Source organism: Opisthocomus hoazin, chromosome 21 (genome assembly GCF_030867145.1).
Source record: "Opisthocomus hoazin isolate bOpiHoa1 chromosome 21, bOpiHoa1.hap1, whole genome shotgun sequence".
In the NCBI taxonomy this organism is placed as follows: domain Eukaryota; kingdom Metazoa; phylum Chordata; class Aves; order Opisthocomiformes; family Opisthocomidae; genus Opisthocomus; species Opisthocomus hoazin.
The window spans coordinates 3,103,834-3,125,451 of record NC_134434.1 but is presented as its reverse complement, the minus strand read 5'-3'; the positions used below and the strand labels follow the sequence as shown (position 1 = coordinate 3,125,451).

The 21,618-nt window shown below is 43.2% G+C and overlaps 1 protein-coding gene across 6 annotated transcripts in view; it reads right to left on the bottom strand.

The window, feature by feature from the left end:
• UNK (unk zinc finger) overlaps positions 1–21,618 on the bottom strand; it is a 43,505-nt gene that overhangs the window by 13,776 nt on the left and 8,111 nt on the right. For 3 of the 6 annotated variants that reach the window (XM_075440659.1, XM_075440662.1, XM_075440664.1), the window contains exons 2-10: positions 10,767–10,976; positions 8,921–9,097; positions 8,355–8,485; positions 8,088–8,223; positions 6,396–6,513; positions 5,328–5,412; positions 3,322–3,464; positions 1,985–2,032; positions 872–1,072 (exon numbers count right to left, since the gene is read on the bottom strand). In XM_075440659.1, coding sequence (XP_075296774.1) covers positions 872–1,072; positions 1,985–2,032; positions 3,322–3,464; positions 5,328–5,412; positions 6,396–6,513; positions 8,088–8,223; positions 8,355–8,485; positions 8,921–9,097; positions 10,767–10,976 — 1,249 coding nt within the window. The remainder of the gene's footprint in view (positions 1–871; positions 1,073–1,984; positions 2,033–3,321; positions 3,465–5,327; positions 5,413–6,395; positions 6,514–8,087; positions 8,224–8,354; positions 8,486–8,920; positions 9,098–10,766; positions 10,977–21,618) is intronic. The other 3 variants (XM_075440660.1, XM_075440661.1, XM_075440665.1) reach the window with 3 other exon arrangements.

Here is a 21,618-nt window from a genome sequence, read left to right as displayed (position 1 = left end):
AAAAACTGAGACCCAAGCTCTGGGTTGGACTCAGTTGACTTGGAAGGGATGGTGCAGAGAAACTATTAATTGTAACATCAAGCAAGGAAATTCACAGTAAGAACTTGACTGTGAAAGAGCTCATGTGTGGCAGAAGAGATGGAAGAGACTGTTCTAGGCTTGGGAGCAGTCTGAATAAGGCATGACACCAGAAGGAGAAGACTGAGGACGCAGCAAGGCAAGACTAGGATATCCAAAACGGATAAGAGGGAATGTCACTAGAGATGTGGGTTGGGTAAGGTTGCAGAGGGTTCTTCAAATGAGAATGAGGAATTAATATTTCATTCAGAAGCCACAGTAGAGAGTCAAGGATCAGAATGATACAGCCAGATAAGCAAGAGACAACTAACATGACATTTTGAATACACTAGAGAAATGAATGGAGAAAACAGAAGACAAACCAAGTCACGGAGATCAAGCTAAGAGTTCAGAGTGAGAACAGAGAAGGAAGGACGAGTTTCCATGAGACAATACAGCAAATGAAACAGCAGCTCTTGGCAAGGACCTAAAATAAGGCAAAAGAGCGAGCAACAAGTGATATGTGGGAAGCTACCCAGGGTCAATACATGACAGAAGTTGTGAGGGATTCGGAAAACAAGCAGCAGCTTGACTTCTGCAAATGGAGTGTGTGATGACAGCTAGGCAGACAAGAACAGATGTAAGATGGAAGAGACTGGGAGACTGAGAGCAACAGCAGAGATCTGAGAACTGCTAATGAGAATAGTGCTTTTCATTTTTATTCCTTGAAAAATAAAAATATATTCAAGCTAGACTGTGTAATTTCTCATTCTTCCTCACCCCCCAACTCTTCCAGCCAATATTCCCTACTAACCTGGCATTTGAAACTCTTCAAATACTCGGCCCCCACCTGATCTTCTCGCTCAAACCCCGGTGCTTTCTTGTAGCTGCCGGCTGCTGTTACTGAGTCTGGAGGAAAACCAATGGTCTCCAAGCTGTGAGGCTTTCCAATGGCACCAGGAGGAGACCCACATATATTAGATGGGCTTCCGAGACTGCTGTTCCTACAAAGAATCTAACAGAAGGAACAAGTGTCAGGAAAGTACAGCCAGCCAGTAGGAACGACTCAAAGAGGAGAGGCATCCCACAGAAGAGCTCATTCACTTCATGTTTGTTCATCAATGATAACGACAGTCAACACAAGCATACAAGCTTCCAGTAAACAGTAATTTAAAACCATGAAAACGCTCCAGTAGATACTGGATTTATACAGTCCCCACAACTACCTTTTTTTTTTGTCATTACTTTGTACTGGAGTGCAGTCTTATAAAACCCAAGCTACACCTCTAGCGACATTTGTTCTTTTGAGGCCTCAGATGTGACTGATCAAGTTTCCAAACCTGACTAAAAGTCTCTTCACTTTCCTTAGGCTACAGTAGATCCTTGTCTGCACTCTAGAGTGGTGGTGTGAAACCTGGAAAGGTGCTATGGCAGTCAGAACAACCAAGCATATCTGAGCTACGTGTCATACTGTATCTTTTGCTTTCCAGTTGGAAATCTGAAAGTTTTAATGCAGGCACAAGCCAAGTATCAACAGCTGCATTAAAAAACCCAAGGATTTCCAACCGTTCCATTGTTTAGACTGATACCAGGGATCACAATCACATGCAACAAGGCTAGTTTTGCACTGTAGATGAAGCCACAGACAGCAGCAAAGGAGATTAAGATGAATTTTAGAGAAAGCGCCTACCTGGATCAACCCAGATATCCCATTTCTCTGAGACAAAAAATCATTTGCCTCCACTGGCAAGCATGACTGCTTCAGACAACATTTAGACAGCTACTGCTACCACAGATTCAAATGTGGCACAGTCTGGGCTGGCATTAGAAAGAAGTAGCATCCTACAATGTTTTAATGTTTTGATTTTATTTTTATACAGACATTCTGCTGTCCACGCTTCCCTACAGTTGCAAAGATACTACTCACTGTGGTGGAGGTGGGGCTAGTTGGCAGAGTTCCTGATTTATTCCACACCTACAGTACAAATACAAAACAGAACAGGCCACGTGAGGCTGGCTGCTAGAGGGACCTTTTTCTCTGATTAATTCATCATGTAAAATGATCACCAGCAAAGCCATATTTGTTTGCAAGCTACATGTAGATGTCTTGTGGAGTGATGAAGTCACAGAAAGACATGTGTTGCCGTTTGGCATATATCCAAGGATTAGGAAAGACTGTTTAAAAGACTAAGAGCTTGAGATAAGAAAAGACCTAAACAGTCTACTAAGTGGAAGATATCTTCAATTTCATTGCAGTTTTCAGAGAACTTACATGACACATTCATAAGATGAAGGGGGTTTGTTTTTTACTGCTTTCCACAGTGTTATTTAGTGAGAGAAAATACTATGTCCAGACTTTTCAATATCTGTTTGGAATCCTAGCTGCAATCAAATTCAGGAGAACTATGAACTGTTAGGTTGGCTTTGGCACTAATAAAAATCAAACTATCAGCTTCTCTTTTCAAAGAGGGGGAATAAGATAAAACAGAGGTCCTGAGAGTTCACCACATTCCGATCAGTTTCAAATGTTAAATTCCTGTCATTTCACCTTCTCAAAACCTTGACCAGCCATTTGAAAGGTTACACACCTTAGCAACAGCAGTACAAACAGAAAAGACTTAACAACAAGAAAAAAAATTAAGTGGTCTAGCATTCCATGGGCTTCTTATCTGTCTACATGTATCTGTTTAGCATTTAAAGATCTCCCTTTTTATATGTACGATTAAAGTACCATGTACAATCTGGGGCATTACTTAAACATATTACAGAGTTTAGCTATCTCCAGAAGTAGAAGAGGGAGGGAATTCAGAATATCCTATAATGCAACACACAATATGCACATGTTAAGCCTCTGAGATTACCTATGTACACAAACTCGATTGTAGTTATGTACTTTAGACATTATTGGCTCATAGCCTTTAATCAGAGTACTTAGAAACTCAGCCCAATATGTACCTCCAGACAGGAAGGAGTTGGACTTCATGTGCGGATGTATTCCACTTTCCTGAAAGCACATCAACAAACTCTGCACAAAAAGGAAGCTCAGAAATTTTATAGCTGAGAGGACAATACTAAAGCCACTGAACTGTATGTTCCAAACAAACAGATCCCTCTAAAAAGCATGGAGCTGAGATCTAAAAGAAAAGCGCCATATCCTTTGGGCTTCTGGATACTTCAGACTTCTCTTCTTGGGAAAAAGAAGCGACTCGGGGAAAAAAACAGATTTATAAACTATGGCCAAGGCTTCCCCACAGTGCTACATACATTGCTAAGGTCTGGAGCATGTGGACTGGAAGGGCTGACCGGAACAGAATCACCAGCTGCCGACGGCATATACATCACAGGGCCTGTCTGTGTCGGGCTAGACACAGCCGAGGATTGCTGTAAATCTTCACTGAGCGCAGGCTCTGGAACAAATAAAAACGCATGGAACGTTACTCAACACTGTACAATTGCAACGGAGCAAGATGTTTAAGAACAAAAATACCTAGATATTCTTGAGAGAAGAAATATTCCACAAGCATCTACTTATAAATATAGAAGCAAGAAGAAAGCTTATCTGGCAAATGGCTACTACTTAGCTAATATTCCTTACATTATTACTGTCATCACTTGTACACTATGCTGCTCTTTAGTCCACTACAGTTGCTCCAAAATTATCTTCCCTGCATGAATTGTATGTTATTCATTCAGCTGTCCTGAACTAAGCAGAGCTTCCTTCATTGCTAGGCACAAAGTTGATGGGTGCATTATAATTAGCTGAGGGAGATCCAACTGTGCTCAGTACAAAACATTACCAGAAAAAAAAAAAGTAATGTACATAGAAAGGCAAAACACAAAGTGTCATTGGCTTGGAAGGTAAAGTAGAGATGCTGTAGACTTGCAGTATTTACTTCTAACACAACTCAGCATCTTTATAAAAACTATAAAACTGACACTATGCCTGTGTCACAATATCTTTAAGGTACTGGTTTCAACACGTTTCTTCCTAATCAACAAAACTCACGCTAAGAGCAGATATAATAAATGGACTCCTGTTATTTTAACTGAACTAGGCTCTCAGTGTTCACCCTGCTAAGAAAAGACTAAAAGGTACAATTTCGTAAGACAGCACAAGAAATAACCAGGCTGGCTTTAAACTAGTATAACATCAAGTGCATTAATCTTCTTAGGAATATGGCATCTCTGAAACAAAAATACTATGTTATACACAAGGGAGTTTGCTAAACACTATTTCTTTATCAAGATTTCATTCTCTCTTAAGCTTGCTAGATCATACCGTGTAGTTGCACTACTGTGTTTTGGGCCATTACAGCCCACAACTCTAGCTATAATTACGGCTTGTTGACAAGGCTTCCTATGAAATGAACTGCATAACCTGTAGGGAATTTACTCTCACCATTCCTTGACAAAGGCAGCAATTACTAATTCCACCATTTACAAAGGATAATCAAATAACAAAGAGATTTGCTCAAGGCTATGTAGTGAGTCAGTATCAGAGCCAATCTACTGACTTCTGAGTAACCTGCTCTCATTACTGCAAATTCAACAGGGAGACTGGAGTGCAGAAACTGAGTAGGAGCCACAGGACCAGGAACTAACCATTTACCTACGAATGTTAGTACCCACCTGAACATAGAACTCCCACAGCCAGAACAGCATCACTAGTTTACAGATGATGAAAATGAGGATTGAAATAATGCCCTATAAATCAGGCAGCTAGCGAGAAAAAAGGATTTGAGGAAAAGCAGACAAAAAAGCTGTATATTCTTCTTCTCCAACCTGACTTAAAGATTTAAATTCTAAACAGAACTTCATAAATAGTAAAATAGTATTTAATTTTTGAAACAGATCAATGTGTTATCTATAATTAGCAATTTTATCCTCAGCTTTTTAAAATGCAACACTTTGCAACTTAGCTAGGCACACTTCATACATGTCCAGAAGCAAAGCAACTCGCTCTGTTCCAGTCCTCCTAAACTGACACACAGAGAACTGAGCACATGAGAGGGAACAGAGGGAGATACTTCAAGAGACAGTGCAGTGAGAGCTAAGGGCTGAGTCCTACAGACTACCTACTGCCTTCAGCTCTGCCAACACCTCCCACCCTAGCACGACTTTATAGGAATTATCAAAGTTAATACTTCGTTTTTAAAAATCCTTCACAGAAGCTCTAGTTTAGGTGGTCCTATATTTTAAACTATCTATTTTGGCCAGAAGCTCTCCATAGCTCAAATATCCATGAAAGACGAGAGAATCAGCCCACGTACGTTCTACATGTGCAAAGGCACAGAAGGGTCCTCGGGGACAGCTGCCAGACTGCTGCATATCATTGCACTTGGTGGATTTGTAGATCTAAGGATGGGAAAAAAAAAACAACAAAAAAACCCAGACATGAACAGGAAAAAACAGTGACCAGCAGCCCAGGTACAAAAGTACTGTGAAGAGACTTGACAGCAAGATGGGAACACAGATAAAAGGCATAAAGGCCAGCAGAGGTCAAGGTGACCATTTCAGTGCTTTGCTTCAAAGAAAGGAAAACCCACTATAGTCACCAAAACACCAAAATGTGCCATCCCAGCCAAGCTCACCCAAAGATCAACCATCACGTCAGCTCACCCAAAGGTCACCACTTGCCATAAAGTCCCTCAGTCTCACTGGGAGCTCCATGGATATTACAAATGGTAAAAGGTAGGAAACAGTTGACAGATGACAGCACAGAAAGCTACAGCCACATTTGCAAGGAAAATAACAAACTGTTGACGATGATTGTGGGAAATGGATTATTCCCCTTCCCCCCAGTCTGATGGGCAGTGACAATGGTTACTTTGCTGATACAGGCCCAACAAAGCTTTTCGACACTGTAACATGAAGCAGACTAGGACAAGGTCTTAATTACACTTTCTGTAAGGATAATGGAATGCTCTGGGCATGCTCACGACTAAGAGCTTGGTGGTTTTTAGCACGAGTTTGTGGGTATCTACGATTCAGTGCGATTATCATCAACCAAGAATCTTCCCCCAAGGAAACAGCTGCTGTACGCTCACCTGCAAACCCACTCCACGCTTTCAAGAAGACCCCCATACATGAGACTGCTCTTACACTTGAGTTTTCCCCTACTTCTCTTACCTCCTCCCACACGGTCTGCCTAATGAAAAGGCACCCCTGTCAAGCAGCTGAATTTCAGCTTGCTTCCAACATGCAGGTTCTCTGCATCCCAGGACCACACCGCAAGCAGCCCTCATACTCTCCCAGCTGGCACACTAATTTACTTCATAAGCCTGGAATGCTTTTGCTTTTCTAGTCAGCCACCAAACAGAGCGAGCAGGTTACTGTACCTCTGGATGGAACTGCTGTTCTGTGCGAGTGTGGCAATACTGGCATGAGTCTCCATTTTCACACTTACTGGGATCTCCCCATTCGTCTCCATGTTTCACACTGGGACATGGCGAAGATCTGTGTAAATAAGGTAGCAGGAGAATGCATCAGACCCACAAACGTGCTTTGAGCTTTGCTCCCTCAATGGGGAGGCAGCTTCAGCTGCCCACCCTCAGCTGTACAATCTGTTTGCCCGGCTGCTGCTCCCCCAGCCCCCACCCTGCTGCCATTGCATCTTCTTCCTCCTCTTCCAATTTCCCAATGAAAGAAACGTGGCTTAGCTTTCATCTGAAACTGAATGCAACCCGAACCAACATAACTTAACAATATTAGCAGTTGATGTGATTAGTGTCAGAGATGCTGGGTTTGGTTTGTTCTGGAACTGGACGTTCATAGAAAGCTAATAAGTTAATTAGCTAATCCTAAAACACATAATACCCTTACAGTGGTATGTTTCCAGGTTTATAGTATGGCCATGTGGAAAAGAGGCTGAGTCAGGTCACTGGGGAAAAGGCAAGCCCATTTTCTTTCTCCCACCCAGGAACAGTTCTTTTACCCAGTTGTGAATTTTTGCCTTGACCTACTTCCCCTGCTCTTTATGCTCTTAACCGTTCCCTCAGACAACAGCAGAGGGAAGCAGATAGCAGCAGCAGACGCCTGCATGAAAGGCAGCCACATCAGCTGGGGGTGGGGAAAGCAACACAGAAGTGAGTGGAGAAGCTTCCACCTCTTCCCTTCCCAAAGGGCCCAGGCAGGGGCAGAAAGCACAGGGCTGCTGCCTGAAGACTGGCGTAGTGTTTGTGTTTCTCCTGGAGGTGTTGGGATTACTGTTCCTTCGTTTTTTATGGTTTTGTTTTGTTTGTTTTTTTAATATGGGATTTCAGTGCCAATTGAAAAATTTCTGTGAATGCTGGGGGTGGGGAAGGGAAGTGAGAACATCCATGGTATTTTCTCTCCTGGCTTTCTAGTCTGCTCTTATATTTTTCAGAAAGGAACTAAGGAAAAGCCCCACTGAGACCACAACAAAAGCTCTGTTGTGCTGGAGGAAATGAGGGCCTATAACTTGGATGAAATGCATTCAGGGAGACACAGCATGCTGAAAAATCCAGCGACAGCTGAGTGACGAGAACACCCTGGTGCCTCAAAAGCACAGACTTTAGCAGCTGGTTAGGAATGCATGTCCAGTTACAGTACTGGTCACACTGTGCCCCACAATCCCCATCCCCAGGCACACACAACAAGCAGCTCGATGATTATGAACCCTCTGCCACGAAAACACTGCCGTGTGAGTTTCTTTCTACATGGGGATTAAAACTTTCTTTTGTCTTCTTTTTCCCCGCACGGCTTTCTAAAGCAGGACTTTATATGGTAAGGACAAGCCAGACACAGGTCCTGTCTGCCATAAAACTGAAGTTGTAACACGATTTAGGAACAGTCACTTGTTAGAGATACTGGTTCCTATATACAGCAACACTCCTTTAGTTTGTTATCCTGTCTCCTAGGCAGAAATAACAGTCCATCACATCTGTCAGTACAGGCCTGGGAGACACACTAAAAAACCATCTAGTTGACAAATGCCTAGATCCTTCGTTACAGACTTCTACCACACCTCCCCACTCAGCTGGGAAATAGAATATCCAGGATCATGGTACCTGTATTTGTGTTTTCTTGGGCTTCTTCTTCTGTCTTTGCTATTGTGGTAGTAGGGACAGGCATAACCCTGACGACACAGACGGGGGGGTTTCTTACACTGCTCTGTCTTGTAATTTCCCAACACATACGTTGTATCTGCAAAAGGAGCAACCAGTTAGCAGGAGATGACCATGATCTACATTTACTACACCAAAGTTTTTGACAGCAGCGCATACTTTACAAACACCAGCCCTTCCCAGCCTCCACAGACCCGAAGTGACACTCACCTTGCCACCTTGGCTCCTCACTGAGTATCTTCTCTATCATAGCATGGCTAGCAGCGACTGCAGACTGACCCTCTATGCCACCTTCTGATGTAGTCTGACCATTCTGCAAAGCCTCCATCGCCTGAAGCTCCCTTCATGGACAGAGTTAAAAGAACATAAGAGAGTGAGCGGAAGCAGAGACAGATAAATGTGTACAAAAACTGACATACTAGAACGTGGTAACAATTTCCACGTGGGTACTTTTCATTCATGCATTTTTTGTCAGAACGTCTTCAGTTGAACTGCAACTGCAATACATGTTCTTCACTCCCTGCGAATTCCAGATTCGTCATTTTGACCTCTCCACCAGACTCCAAACTACAGCACAACCTGTTTAAAGTATGCTCCCTTCCCCCATTTTGAGCATGCTCCCTGAACACTTTGGAGATTTGCCTTATTAGAAAGGGATACATCATTATCACTCCAACACTAAGCATTTCACACCTAAGTAGTACTGTTCTTCAACCCGACTCTTCATGTGGGTCCAGAAATCACCCTTTTCATCCACAGCCCCAACCTCTACCAACCTGATGTCATACACCGGAGAGCGTAGGTCATGGGGCCCATGAGCAAATGCACAGTGGACTCCGTTCTTCGTGCAGTTTCCCTTGGAGTCTGTCTCATGAATGCAGATTCCAGTTTTGTAGTAGCGCAGGTGATACCTCCTCTCTGTGTCTCCAGTAGTTCTATGCAAGAAGGGACACCTGAGGCACAGAAGGAGGGGAAGCACAGCCAAAGTTTAGTCACACAGGTGATGGACTCAACACTACCAGAAGACATATTGCTGATACAGGATGCTGCAGCTGACACCACCTTTGCAAACTCTACCCCTTCCCTTATGCTGCGCCTTCTAAAGCTACACAGAACCCCTAAACCTGTCACTACACAGTATACAATAGTTCCCCCCCTCCCCCAAAAGACAACTGGATTATAAAGCCAGCAGCAGCTTATTATTCTAGTCTAGTGACTGCCAGGGATCTGGAAAAGAGCAAGGACACTGTCCAGGCGTTCTGATACACTAGCCATGATTGAAGTGACATCACTGGCACATACCATTTCCTCAGCAGCCCATCTAGACTTCGTGCTGTTACTGTTTCCTGCTGATGTACTCCTACAGGGCTGCGACAGTCTATCTATAGCCAGATGCATCCTTTATGCAGGGCACAGGACAAGAAAGGAGAATTACAACACTACCATTTTAACTGAAGTTTTGTTTCTCCTCTTAGGCAGAAAAAGAACAATCTACACTGAGAAACGGAAAAAAAAAACCAACAAGATGGAATAGGTAAAGTTTGGATATTGTAGCATCAAGCTATAAATACAAATCAGCAAAGAGTTCCGAGACAGCAACAGTTTTCATTCACTGATTTTGAGCCAGATATGAGCCAGTGATTCAGAAGCCAAAGCCCCCAAATATCCTATTTCCAGTCCCTTCCAGTTCTCTTCTAACAAGGAAGAAACTATTGAAACCAAGGCCTCAGGCTGGGGGATTATTCCATTCCACTGTAGTCACAAGATTTTTATTAAATTGGGTAAGAAAATATTGTTTTCCTGATAAATAGCTTTTTTCTGTGTGTGTTTATACTGGCACCATGAAAGGGAACTGAAATTCCATCTTTCTATAGCATTTCTATATAAATCACTCCCTATATTTGACCACAGTTTGGCTATGCTATTTATTCTTCCACAGCTGTCATGTGGCTAAAGTTGTGTTACTGGGTTAACCCTTTAATTGCTGGAGTCTGCCACATGCACAGCAGAAACATTTGCATCTCTGCTCCCGTTCAACTTCCACAGTCACGGAGAGAGAAGACCACATAAACCAAACTCTTCCTCATGTTGCCTTATTCTGGGTACCTGTTACTTCCCTATCGGCTTCTTAAAAGTTTAAGACGACAAAATAAACCGGCAAGTAACTGATATGATTTTATAAAGCTGGGGATAGATAACTCAGGGGGCAGACTAGAGGACAGAGCTCCTCCTCTTTCAGCAATCTGTTAAAAACTAAGGTACCCTGCTAGTGAGCAAGAGCTATTATTTGACAGCCAGGGACTTACGGGAACAGAGTCTGTCTCAGTCCATTCCTCAGCGAGCTGTTTTTCACACCTCAACTTTGCTGAAGATGCCATGGCTCATGAGGACAATGAACAATGCAAGAGTCAAATAATCTAAGCCACTCTTAGCATCATCTCTGCAGCAGCCCTGGAGCACACGGGCTGCTAGTACAGTTTTTACATCTGTTCTCATGTTACGTATGTTACGAAGCTGCTTTACTGCTGACTTGCCTCATCTCTGCAAGAACTGGCTGGAATCATCACCTGGACTGATCCCAAAAGCCTAGCACCTAAAAAGCAGGGTGGTGTCTTTACTTACTCATCTCCTTCTGGGCAGATTCCCGTGGTCTCGTCATACTTGGTACAGTAGATGTCAGGGCTGTAGTTAAATGTGCCATCCCGGCGGCGGATAGATCTGCGACGACGCTGGTTGACAAAGTGCCAGTGGAAGCAAGTGTAGGGCCGGTGCTGAGTGCACTTGTGCTGCACGAAAAGAGGGCACTGCTCCGTGCGGAACTCCTTCAGGTAACTGCAGGCAGAAACCCAACAGCAGCAGATTAGGACAAGGACGCTGGTCAGAAGCAGTATGCAACCACCCTGCAGAGTCCAGGCCAAACCGAGCCACATCCATCGCAGAGATGCTTGCAGTCCTTCCCACACCCTCCCCTGCTTTCGCTCCCAGTAACACAGGCTGGAAGCTGCTGGCTGGCTGTAATGGGAAGATATCAGTTACCAGGCCAGTTAACACAAACATGAATGCTAATGGTAGCTGAAATCCCTTGCTATTGTGCCTTTCGTATCATTTTGCAGAGGCTTGTCATGATCTTAGAAAACAGTTTCTGAGAAAATACAACTCTTAAATACTTTTCTATCCCATTTCTATCTTTAAATCTGAGACGTATCTGGGCAAAATGAGCCTTCCTTCCTATACGTTCAATTTAAAAAACAAACAAACAAACACACACAAACCACAAATAAATAAAATATACTTCCTTGTAGCCGTGTTTAAAGTTTCAAGTTACTGAGAAAGAAAGATTTAATTTTGAAAGACTCTTTCATCCCTTGTCCTCCTGGTTTAATGCAGCTTCTTCAGTACAAGGTCAGCTATGATATTAAAATTAATCAATTTCTCTCTTGCAATCTTGTGAATTCAGGACACAGTCTTGAAAAGCAGGATAACTATCTTCAAACTCCTGCCTGTTTATGTTGCTTTAATTTTAATATGTAATTCTCCGAAAGTACGTGTCTTCTTTTATCCTGAGAACTAAAGAAGTCACAAGCTTTTATTTGTGACACTAATAACAGCCTCTAAACCCAGATTGTAGAGGATTACAAAATGGTTTAGATCAACATAATGATCTGACTGTGATCTGTGTGTAGGTGCTTACAAAACCCACGCTGCCCGAAACCCACTATCTGCCCTGTATTTTATAGGGAACATATGAACAGTTGACGTAGCTCCGACCCGAATCCCAACAGGTTCCGTCTCACAGACGCCTCCAAGAACAACATGGAAAGCCCAGAGCACTCTGGTCTCTTATGTTTAGAGGTCAGCTTAAACAGCGAGCAACAAAATTTGTTGGTCAAAATAAAAGTGCTAGTATTCTGCTGGAGCAACACGATGACATAACAGCAGATATGGACTCATTTTAAACCGCACACGTACTCCAAGGCAACAAAATGGAGTATAGGAAATTGTCAGGTATTCATTCCCATATCATACGATGTTTCTGTCGTGTTTCTAAATAAATGGAAAGGCGTCTGATGGCCAAAGACCTATTTACAGATAATATCATCATGCTAGATTCATCACGAAAGCGACATCTGTAAATAAAGCCTCCTTTCCTCTTTACCCCTGGCTGAAGAGAAACCTCCAGGAAAATGCACAAATTCAAGCCAAGTGGTTTTATTTGTTTGCTATGAAGAGAGGATATCACTGGCAAGAGCTTTCCTACACTGGATTTTGCAAGCATGAAAGGATAAAAGCTCTTCTTCCTCTTCAGCCTCCAAACAGGCGAGACTTGCAGGTTCCACTGCTTCAGATCTGCGAACGCTGGGGGCTGCAGAGCCTCCGCAGCTGGCTGCAAGCCCTTGTCAACCCAGGCCCATCTGCCCCTGGCTACCCAGCGTGGCTGGAACACTATCTGCACTGGGGCCCAAGCCTTAACATCAGAAAAACCAGAGCCAGAGCGAAGAAACAGGTCTGTCTGGAGTAGGTGAGGGCTAACAAAAATCACTTTGTTCCTTTTCACTTTTAAAAAGCCAGCTCCATTCAAATGGCAATCCCTACTCCAACCACAGCAGTTAATTAATCTGGAAACTGAATGCCGCAATAAAATTAATCCATTCTTGAAAAGCTTTCTAAGCTGTTGGACCAAGCACAGTTGTAAAAGGTGGCACTCCACCGACTATTTTATCTTATCAGCGCGCTAATAAGACTTAGAGCAAAAGTGACTGTAACAACATTTAGGTTAGAAAGTGAATTAAGTAAACTTAAGCAGCATGATACCTTGACTGCCGTCCAGATACTACACAGTCACCAACCAGGCCCTTCCACCCACAGGTCTCCACGTCCACCTTACAGACATGCAGATTTGTGTTACTCCCACTTTACATAGAGAAACACTGCAAAACAGCTGGCTCGTGCCCCGGCCATATCATACAGGAATCAGAGTTGGTGACAGAAAGCGAGAGCATTTAAACTCCTCCATCTCCACTGAGGTGAGTCCTGGGCTTAGTTTGAAGAACTGCATCCTGAACCTCTCCAGCGCTCTGGAAACTAAGGGGAGATATCAGGCCTACACAACCTGGGTATCAAGCCCAGTGCTCCACACTTGTAGTGACAGGCATGCATGAAACATGGTTAAAAACCCTAGAATTTAGCAACAGCACGATCAACCGAGCTGAAACAGCTTCCTCTTAGCAGGAGTTTAACAATGTACGCGCTGACAAGGGACTTCAGTCTCTGGAGTGTCAATTGTTGCTGAAGAGCATTTGAAAATTAATTGCATTTCATGATTGGCTAAACTCCCTGGAGAAACATTTATTATAATGTAAATGAGAGATAATTACATAAGTAAATGGTTCACCTGAAAAGTGTTTAACACCTAACTTGCTTCATCAGAAACTCATTCTTTAATGCTGTCTATTAAATAAATGATCTCTCACTCTTAATTTCAAAGCAAGTCCTGCAAACAGGTACCACTGAGCTCCGCACATTAACTGTGCATGACCACCTCTGCAATAGACCCAACAGAGGAAAAGCAGAGTTGTCACATTAATTCCATCATTTCAAGCCTTTCAATCACTGCTTTGGGTTTTTTCTTTTTTTCAAGCCACTACAACATTTTAAATTACCCTCCTCCACAATAGCCTGAATCGTAAATTGCTTTACAGCCCTGCGTTTTCTTGATCCATGAAGTGAGTTTTGGCTCCTCTGGGAGAACGTGGACCACTCAGCCAGCCACTTTGTATTAAAATATATGAAAGGCATCTAAACCACATGTGTTTTGGGAACATAGAAAGGATACGCAGACCGCACTACCGCAACGTGATTTCTCACAAAGCAGAAAGTTATTAATATTTCAGCAGCCTCTTTGCAAAGGCTTTAAACAAAATCGCAGAAAATACTGTCATGACAGACCCTTCTGGTGTCAACGGTCTCTATAAATTTTTTCCCAAAACAGCTGAGAAAAGGACTTTTTGAACGACCCTTCAAACTGAAAACATGTGGATAACTGGTACACGTTTCAGAGCGTGTCAGCCAAACGCTGTGTCTCTACAGGAACAGGAAAGCCAGCAATGATAACTTGCATTTCTCAACTCCTCTCTAAAGATCTCAGGAAACTCCAAAGCCCCCACATGAGGGCCAGTAGAATTATTACCCCCATTTTATACAGAAGTTACTCCTATATTTATTTAACATAAAAAAAAAAAGGAAACAGTTCTGTGTTGGTCTGCTTTACATGCACTTTCTTTTGCGTTTGTATGTATGTTGGATTTTCAAACCCACATAATTTTTTAGAAAGTGGAAAGCACGTAGCCCGGTCTTCTTCTGATGCTACATCAACACCCAAATTCCTGGAGGAAGCCTTCTCGTTTACGAGTCCTAAACAAAGACAAACGCAATTCTAAACAAATAGGACAAGACTGGCCAGAACAACGCAGATCAAAATCCCCAGGACGAATTGAACTTGCTGCCAAACAGGATGGACGCTACTGGAAATGAAAGCTTCTTTCACTAGGAAAAGGAGAGGTTCTTAGCCTACTTCGGGAAGCCCCAGAGACCAACAGGAGCAGCAAAGTATTAGAAAACACACCCAATACCACTCTGCTGAAATTCCACTTCCTCTGGGATGGGATGTGGGAAGGGGCAGTAACTACCTTCTGCAAGAATTTACATTAGCAGGGGAAATGCTGTCTTTAATTGCCAGCAGCAGCTCCAGGGCAGGGCAGCAAGCGTTTACACCTGCAGCAGTAATTGCAGCTGGTTCCCCCTCTGCCCTGGGGGAACCGAGCAGCAACCTGCTCCAGGAGCTGCAAGAAAAGGATGAGCAGGGTGCGGGGAAAGGAAAAAACCAACACAAACCTGTGCTTCCAAACACCACCACCAAAAAAACAAAAAAAAACAAAAAAAAAAAACAACCAAGCCTAGAAAGAAGGGAGGGGAAAGAAAAAAAAAAAAAAAAAGAGAGAGAGAAACCAAGAAGTAACTCTAACCCAGAAGCTTCATTTTTCAGCTCAACAATTGCAGCCTTGTCCTGGTCACATTCGCTGCCTGCTGCTGCAGAGATCTCCTGCTTTGCTGCAGCTTTACTGGTTCAGCTCTGTTCGCACCCGGTGTGTTCAGGCAGCTCAGTACAATCGGATACCTGCAGCCGTGCCACGGTCCAGGGCTGAGGACTTCCCACCAAACTTGACATGAGTCACACATGCAGTGGGCATGAGCTCAATTCGGCAAAATGTGCTGGTAATGCCCGAAGACAGCCGAGCTCTAAATTCCTCCTTAAAAGCCTCACCCAAAGCTCCCTGAAATCACTGGAAGATGCACACTGATGCCAAAAGAGAAGTCTCTGCTTTGTAACAGAGGGATCAAACAGACTGGGGAGAGAAACAACACGGAGGAGCATAGAAACAAAAGGATTAGAACCAGCTCTTCCAAACCCTTGTTGCTCCCATAACGCAAAGCCAGGCCCACCTTTGCTTCCAACACCCTCTGCGCTATTTGAAAGCTTTGCGTAGGCCCCAAGACGAGCTCCTCTCCTTTGCAGCCATCCTTGCTCCTCCCAGTCAATCCCCCTTCTGCAAAAACTCCTCTGGGGCCAAAACAGAGTGCAGAGGCTCATAAACAGGATCTAAATCTGCAACAGTAAGACACCAGGAAGAAAACCATTTGATATCGTTTGGCTAAACCAGACTAAGAGACTGTCTGTAAATGTAGGACAATAGTGAGATCTAACACCACTGTCATCTGGATTTCGCATACACGTGGGGGTGTTTACACTCATGAAACTACGCTACAGCACCCTTACTAAAGGCTAAGTGGTTGGCACCAGAGCTGCTTATCTGGTGTTAGACCAGTGTAAAGCACAGACACCCTTTCCACTAGTGGGTGGGTCCACACTCAGAGCACCAGCCACTGTCAGAGGGGCTCCAGCCCTGCCGCTGCCCCTCGGTCACAAGAAACTCACCCAGGACAGGGAGCCCAGCCCATGTTCTGCTTGCTTCTGTGAAGTCCAGCCTGGTGTAGACACTTCACTTTATTATTAGCACTAATACCAGGAATTACTAGTTCAGGGCTGTATAAAGATTCTTAGTACCAGTCACTGTCCAGAAGAGCCCACAGAGGCAAATATAACCAAGAAATTTATAAATAAAGTGTTTGGTTCTGTATGGTTTTTTGTTTCTTTGTTTTTTGTTTTTAAACTAAGGCTTAGGTTCCTGATGAGATTTCAGATATGGGGAAGAAAATTCTCTTCTGCCATTACCATTTATCTTAGTCCTGTTTGCCTTCTCTCAGCAGAGGGTCACAGTGGCAAAGATATATTTTCAACGGCACAAAAGTACATGGGAACACTAGGGACTTTTGCTGGCACTTCTACATCAGTCATGTCCTGCTGTTTCAGACAGGACTGCATGAGGCCACAGCCTTCTCTGTGAAGTTTCAGGTGGTCCCCGTTCACCTTACTTGTAGACAGACATCCCTCCTGAATATTGCGGTCTGAATGACAGAGGTCACTGCTCTCAGCTGCTCATCAGCTTTCTTTTGCTGGAAGCTCCTATTGGCACCGATCTGTCCAGACAGCAGGCTGGAGAAAGTTTTCCTAATTCAGTTTATGGAAAATAAATAAATAAATAAATACATTTTAAAACCACCAGCTTAGCTTTAAAGTTTAAATTAGTGGTTTGAGCTAACATAGATAAAAATATCTGAAGTAAACCAGGGTGTGCTAACCCAACAGACTGCCTGCAAAGCAGGCAGCACTGCAAAACCCAACAGAAAATATCTAGCTGTAGATACAGATGTTTCTAAGTCAATAAAGCTTATCTATTGAAAATATTTTCAAAACTGTTATTTTCTTCTTAAGCTCAAAGAGCCACCCCAACACAAGAGGAAAAGAGCTGTCCATATTTAATCAGCTCTCTGAATTCATTTCACCCTCGTAAAATTTTATTGCAAAAGATGATATCAGACACACTTTAAGTAAGAAACCCATGACTCAATTATTTTCTTTTACTGAACTGTGGTATTCCAATTGAAATGAATCAGTAGTGCATGACAGAATCTACTTATTCCAACAGGCTACTCAATAAAAATCCTACTAACGCACCTTTCGTTTAACGTTATCATTACTGATAGAGAAAACCCATGATATGCAGCTCTGACATTGCTCAGGAGTTTTTGCTCTTTGGGCAAAGCAGATATTCCACAGTATGAGAAAAAAAAAGGGGGGGGGGATTTAAAGAACAGTGTCGTTCCAAAATAATTAGTCCAGAATGGATATTATGGAGCAACTATTCAATTTCTCTGCTTTAGCAATTCCCTGTAACACCCTTACACGTCTCTTGGCAAATCAAGAGGGCTACTAGAAGGCTTGGCTTTTTAAGGAATCCCTCAGTGTAACAAGGAGGTGGGCAGGCTGCCTACCTTGGGGCTTTTATTGCTTCCAGTCACCACAGAGTCCAAATGCTTCTGGAGAAAGGGTATGATACCAGCATTCCCACAGCATCTTCTAAAATGCCAGCATTTCAATGCAAAGCAAGCTTCCTGACAGGGAATATAGCTTCGACTCCAAAGATTTCTTGGGATTTGAAAGAAAAAAAGTGAAATAAGCAATCTAACTTCACAGGAGTTGTCGTACCTTGTTCGACAAGGGTGGGGACAAGGCAACCAAATCCCTCACCCACAGCTGCAGACTACCAGCTGCCTGGTTCACAGCCTGCCTAAGCCTCTGTGAGGAGATGCTTAACTCAATAGAGGGATGCTAAGACAAGTCTGTTTCAATAAATAGTATTTTATCCTTACTGGCAGATGTAATTTAATATTGAAACCGAGCCTCACACAAATCACTGCTGAATATCAAACAAAAACAACCACTTTTAGCAGCAATCTTGAAGGTTTTCATCATGATTTCAGGAAAAGTTCTGACCAGGTTCTACTGGTAATCTTCACCAGTTACTGCGACTCACCACTATCGGATATTTCCCCATTTTCCATATTTAATGGTATTTTTCTAAATAACCCCTGACCAAACCCTCACACTTCACACCAAAGCTTTTGCATACGCCACGCATCACTTAACACAAAATCCAAACATACCTCTTTCATACCTCTCGACAGCTATCACTCTGTTTGCCTTTCCATACCCTCAACAGCCAGGCGCAGTTTTGTAAACCTTGAAAAGATTAGAAAGCATTTAAACTTCAAAGAAAAATATATGGATCACTTTGTAAAAACAAAAGGCTGACTGTGAATGCAGGGAAGGAAAAAAAGGATGAGGAAAAAGTTTCAGTAAGCTCACATCTGTCAAGAAGATCGACTTCACATGCCTCAGTGTTTTCTTTATCACCTAAATAAATTGACCCATCAACTGGAAAAAGGTCACACAGCAGACAGCACTGTGTGATTTTAGAGCTGTTAGATTTCCCCCTCTCCATTAGAGGCTGACAATAATGTCAGCCTAAGGGCAAATAAAGAAAGTGAGAGTTGGAGAGACTTATTACAGATGCATGGAGTTGGGCTTGTTTGGTCGTGGAGGTTTTTATTGTTTTAAGAGTTCATGTAACTCATCGTGTACCTTTGTGATCAAAACGACAACCGCTCACATCCATAGCCCCTGGGTCCCCCACTTTTCACTACAGAAATAGGTAGGCAGCACTCACTAGTTTTGCTTTTTCTAGGCATCTGATCGATTTGGCAAGTAAAGCTGAGCTGGAAGCTTCCGAGTAACTGCCAAAGGACAGCACGTACTGCAGAAGCTAAAGCACAAACTGCTAGATTACAGAAAACGAAGGATAACACACCAACAAGTACAATAGTCATATTCAACAGTAACCTGATCCCTACTGTAACTACTGCTGGATTTCCTGGGGTAGACAGCAATGCGAGTAATTCCATGCAACCGCGAGGAAAGAGCTATATACTGCCCTTACTTCATAGATAAGAACTTTGACTGACTGACTGCGAAAGTCCATGCTAAAAATAACACCTGTTGGCAACCACCAGAAACGATTGGGACATTTTTCTTTTCATTGAAAAATGTCAGACACAAGCGGTTGTGTCTTGTCTGTACTGAAAAACCAAGGAAATCCAAAGAGAGCCAGGACAGCATGGTGCCAGCCCATCACGGGGAGACAGGCTGGCACCAGTTTCGGGCAAAACAGTGCTTGCTTTCCACACTTACAGTAAAAATGGCTTTGTTTTGAGGGAAATATCATGTTGTAGCTAAGTCGCTCACCAACACTCTGTCTTGATGAGGAAAGAAAATCGAGGCTTTCAACTCGGAGTTAAGTCAATAAAACGCACACTTGTCGTACCTGTGGACAGCCAAGACGCAAGGTCCACTGAGGCACAGCCGCGCTGCAGCCCGCGCGGGCAGGGGAGAGGCGCTTGGTCAGACTGCCCTCGAGCTGTGCAGCCCTCCGTCTCGGTGCGTCACTCAAACCCGGCAAATAAAACAATTTCAGTCACTTTTCTGGCCGTGTGCTCTCTTTAAAAAGCATAAACTCGTTGCATCAGTGGACCATGAAAGGTATAGGACCAAGCCATACCAATAAAATCGATTTTAAACACAAGTGTTTGTTTTACACAGAGCTTTCACCTTTTTAATTAAAACAATCCAAGCACGGGCATATGCAAACATTTCACTGCACTACATTTCAGAGATGTTTCCTAAAAGCCGTTCAGCAAGATCCAGAACTCTGCATAAAGGCTTGAGTTCACATTTACATTTCCTTGAGTTTGACCTCTTTTTTCCCAAATTAGTTGGCCATGAATATGTATTACTTGACATGACCTCAAAATTAACTACGCATTTAAGACAGTTCATGCAATGTTTTTAAAACACAGCCAATTTTCCCCAAGTTTAAATGACATATTTCCAATTTGACACTGCTAGTTTATGTAAACAACACAGCTGTGCCTAAAACACACCTCCCTGTTTCCATACATGGATCACCCCCAATCGAGACAACCCTCATCACTCTGTGGGTTGGTTCCTGCTTGAGAAACTATTCAGCTGCCATTAATCCTGTGTAAATGAAATATTTTTTTCAAATAACATGTGGGTTGAGCCTAACTGTTTCAGTCAAAATACTGGAGCTTACTGCATCCAGAGAGCTGTACACGGTTGAAGGTTTATACCTGGTTTAATTATCAGCACAATACATCAACATGTGCCTCAATATGAGCAGTTAAATATTTTTACTACCAATTACTTCGCAAAAACATCCATCTACAGACTTGTCCATTATGGTCATTTATTCAGCTTATAGCTAGATAAATTTTCTCTCTAATATCAGCTGGGTAGGACAGATGCTGCTGGTTTACCCTAGCGTTAGCGTTTGTAGCCTCAGACACTGGGAGAACGCCGGCAGAAAGGCAGAGGAGCTCCAATGGAGCTAGCACGCATCGGGTTTGCTGCACCAGACTACAATGAATTAAGGTCTGAATAACACACTGATCCCCTGTGCTGTAGAATTTAAAATTCCAGCTTCCAGTAAAGTTTTTCTGTGCTGTACTTCTCCCGCCACCAGTTCAATCACTTACAAAGCCTACCCAGAGCTAGCACCTGCAGAAACACTACAGGCTGGGAACAGGGCTGGGCTGTTTTAAAACCTGTGTAACTCACTCTGCTAGTTCCCTGAAACTAAACATCATCCCACATGCAAGAATTCGCAAAGGCTAATGCAGAAAAATGTGATTTCCATGCAAGTCATTACATAGCTCAGGGATTCAGTTACAGATTTCTATGAGCATTTTTAGGCAGCTAACCTTTAGCATCTTGTCTCACAAGAGGTGCTTCAGAAATAGAGTGCAACAGCCTTCCTTCTCCCGACCACACCAAGAACCCTCATGATTTAACAAACACTCGTAGATCAGTTGTAGCCCCACACTCACAACAGTTTTAAGACATTACACGAACTGTTTGAAGTTCTAGACTTACACTGGACCAAAACCAGGAATCCAAAAGTCTGCAAGAAATGACAGATGTACAGCGCTCTCATCCAGACCAACGTTTGAAAAAGAAACGGCATCTGCTTCTTCTCAGGTTAAATGCCAACCAGATTTGCAGCTGCCTCTTTGGCATGGCTTACATTTGTGAAAAGACATTTTCTGTTGTGAGTTTGAAACAAAACACAGTGATTAGCTAACAAGCATGAACCTGCATCCCACAACACACGTGCCAGCACAAAGATAAAAGCCAACTCTTACTGGCTGGTTTTGAAGAATCAATGCTAGGCATTCAATCAATTTTCTTTTCCGTTCAGTGCTCAGACAGGACTCCATCCATGTCTGCAACAGCCCCGTGGACTCTTTTGATGCTCCACAAGGGAGGCACACCTCAGAATGAGAGTCCTACACGTGCCGATAGACTGGTCCAAAGCAGCACCATCGCGCGGCCCCGCGCCAGCCTGCACGCTGACACCAAGGCGGACACCGGCTCTGCTCC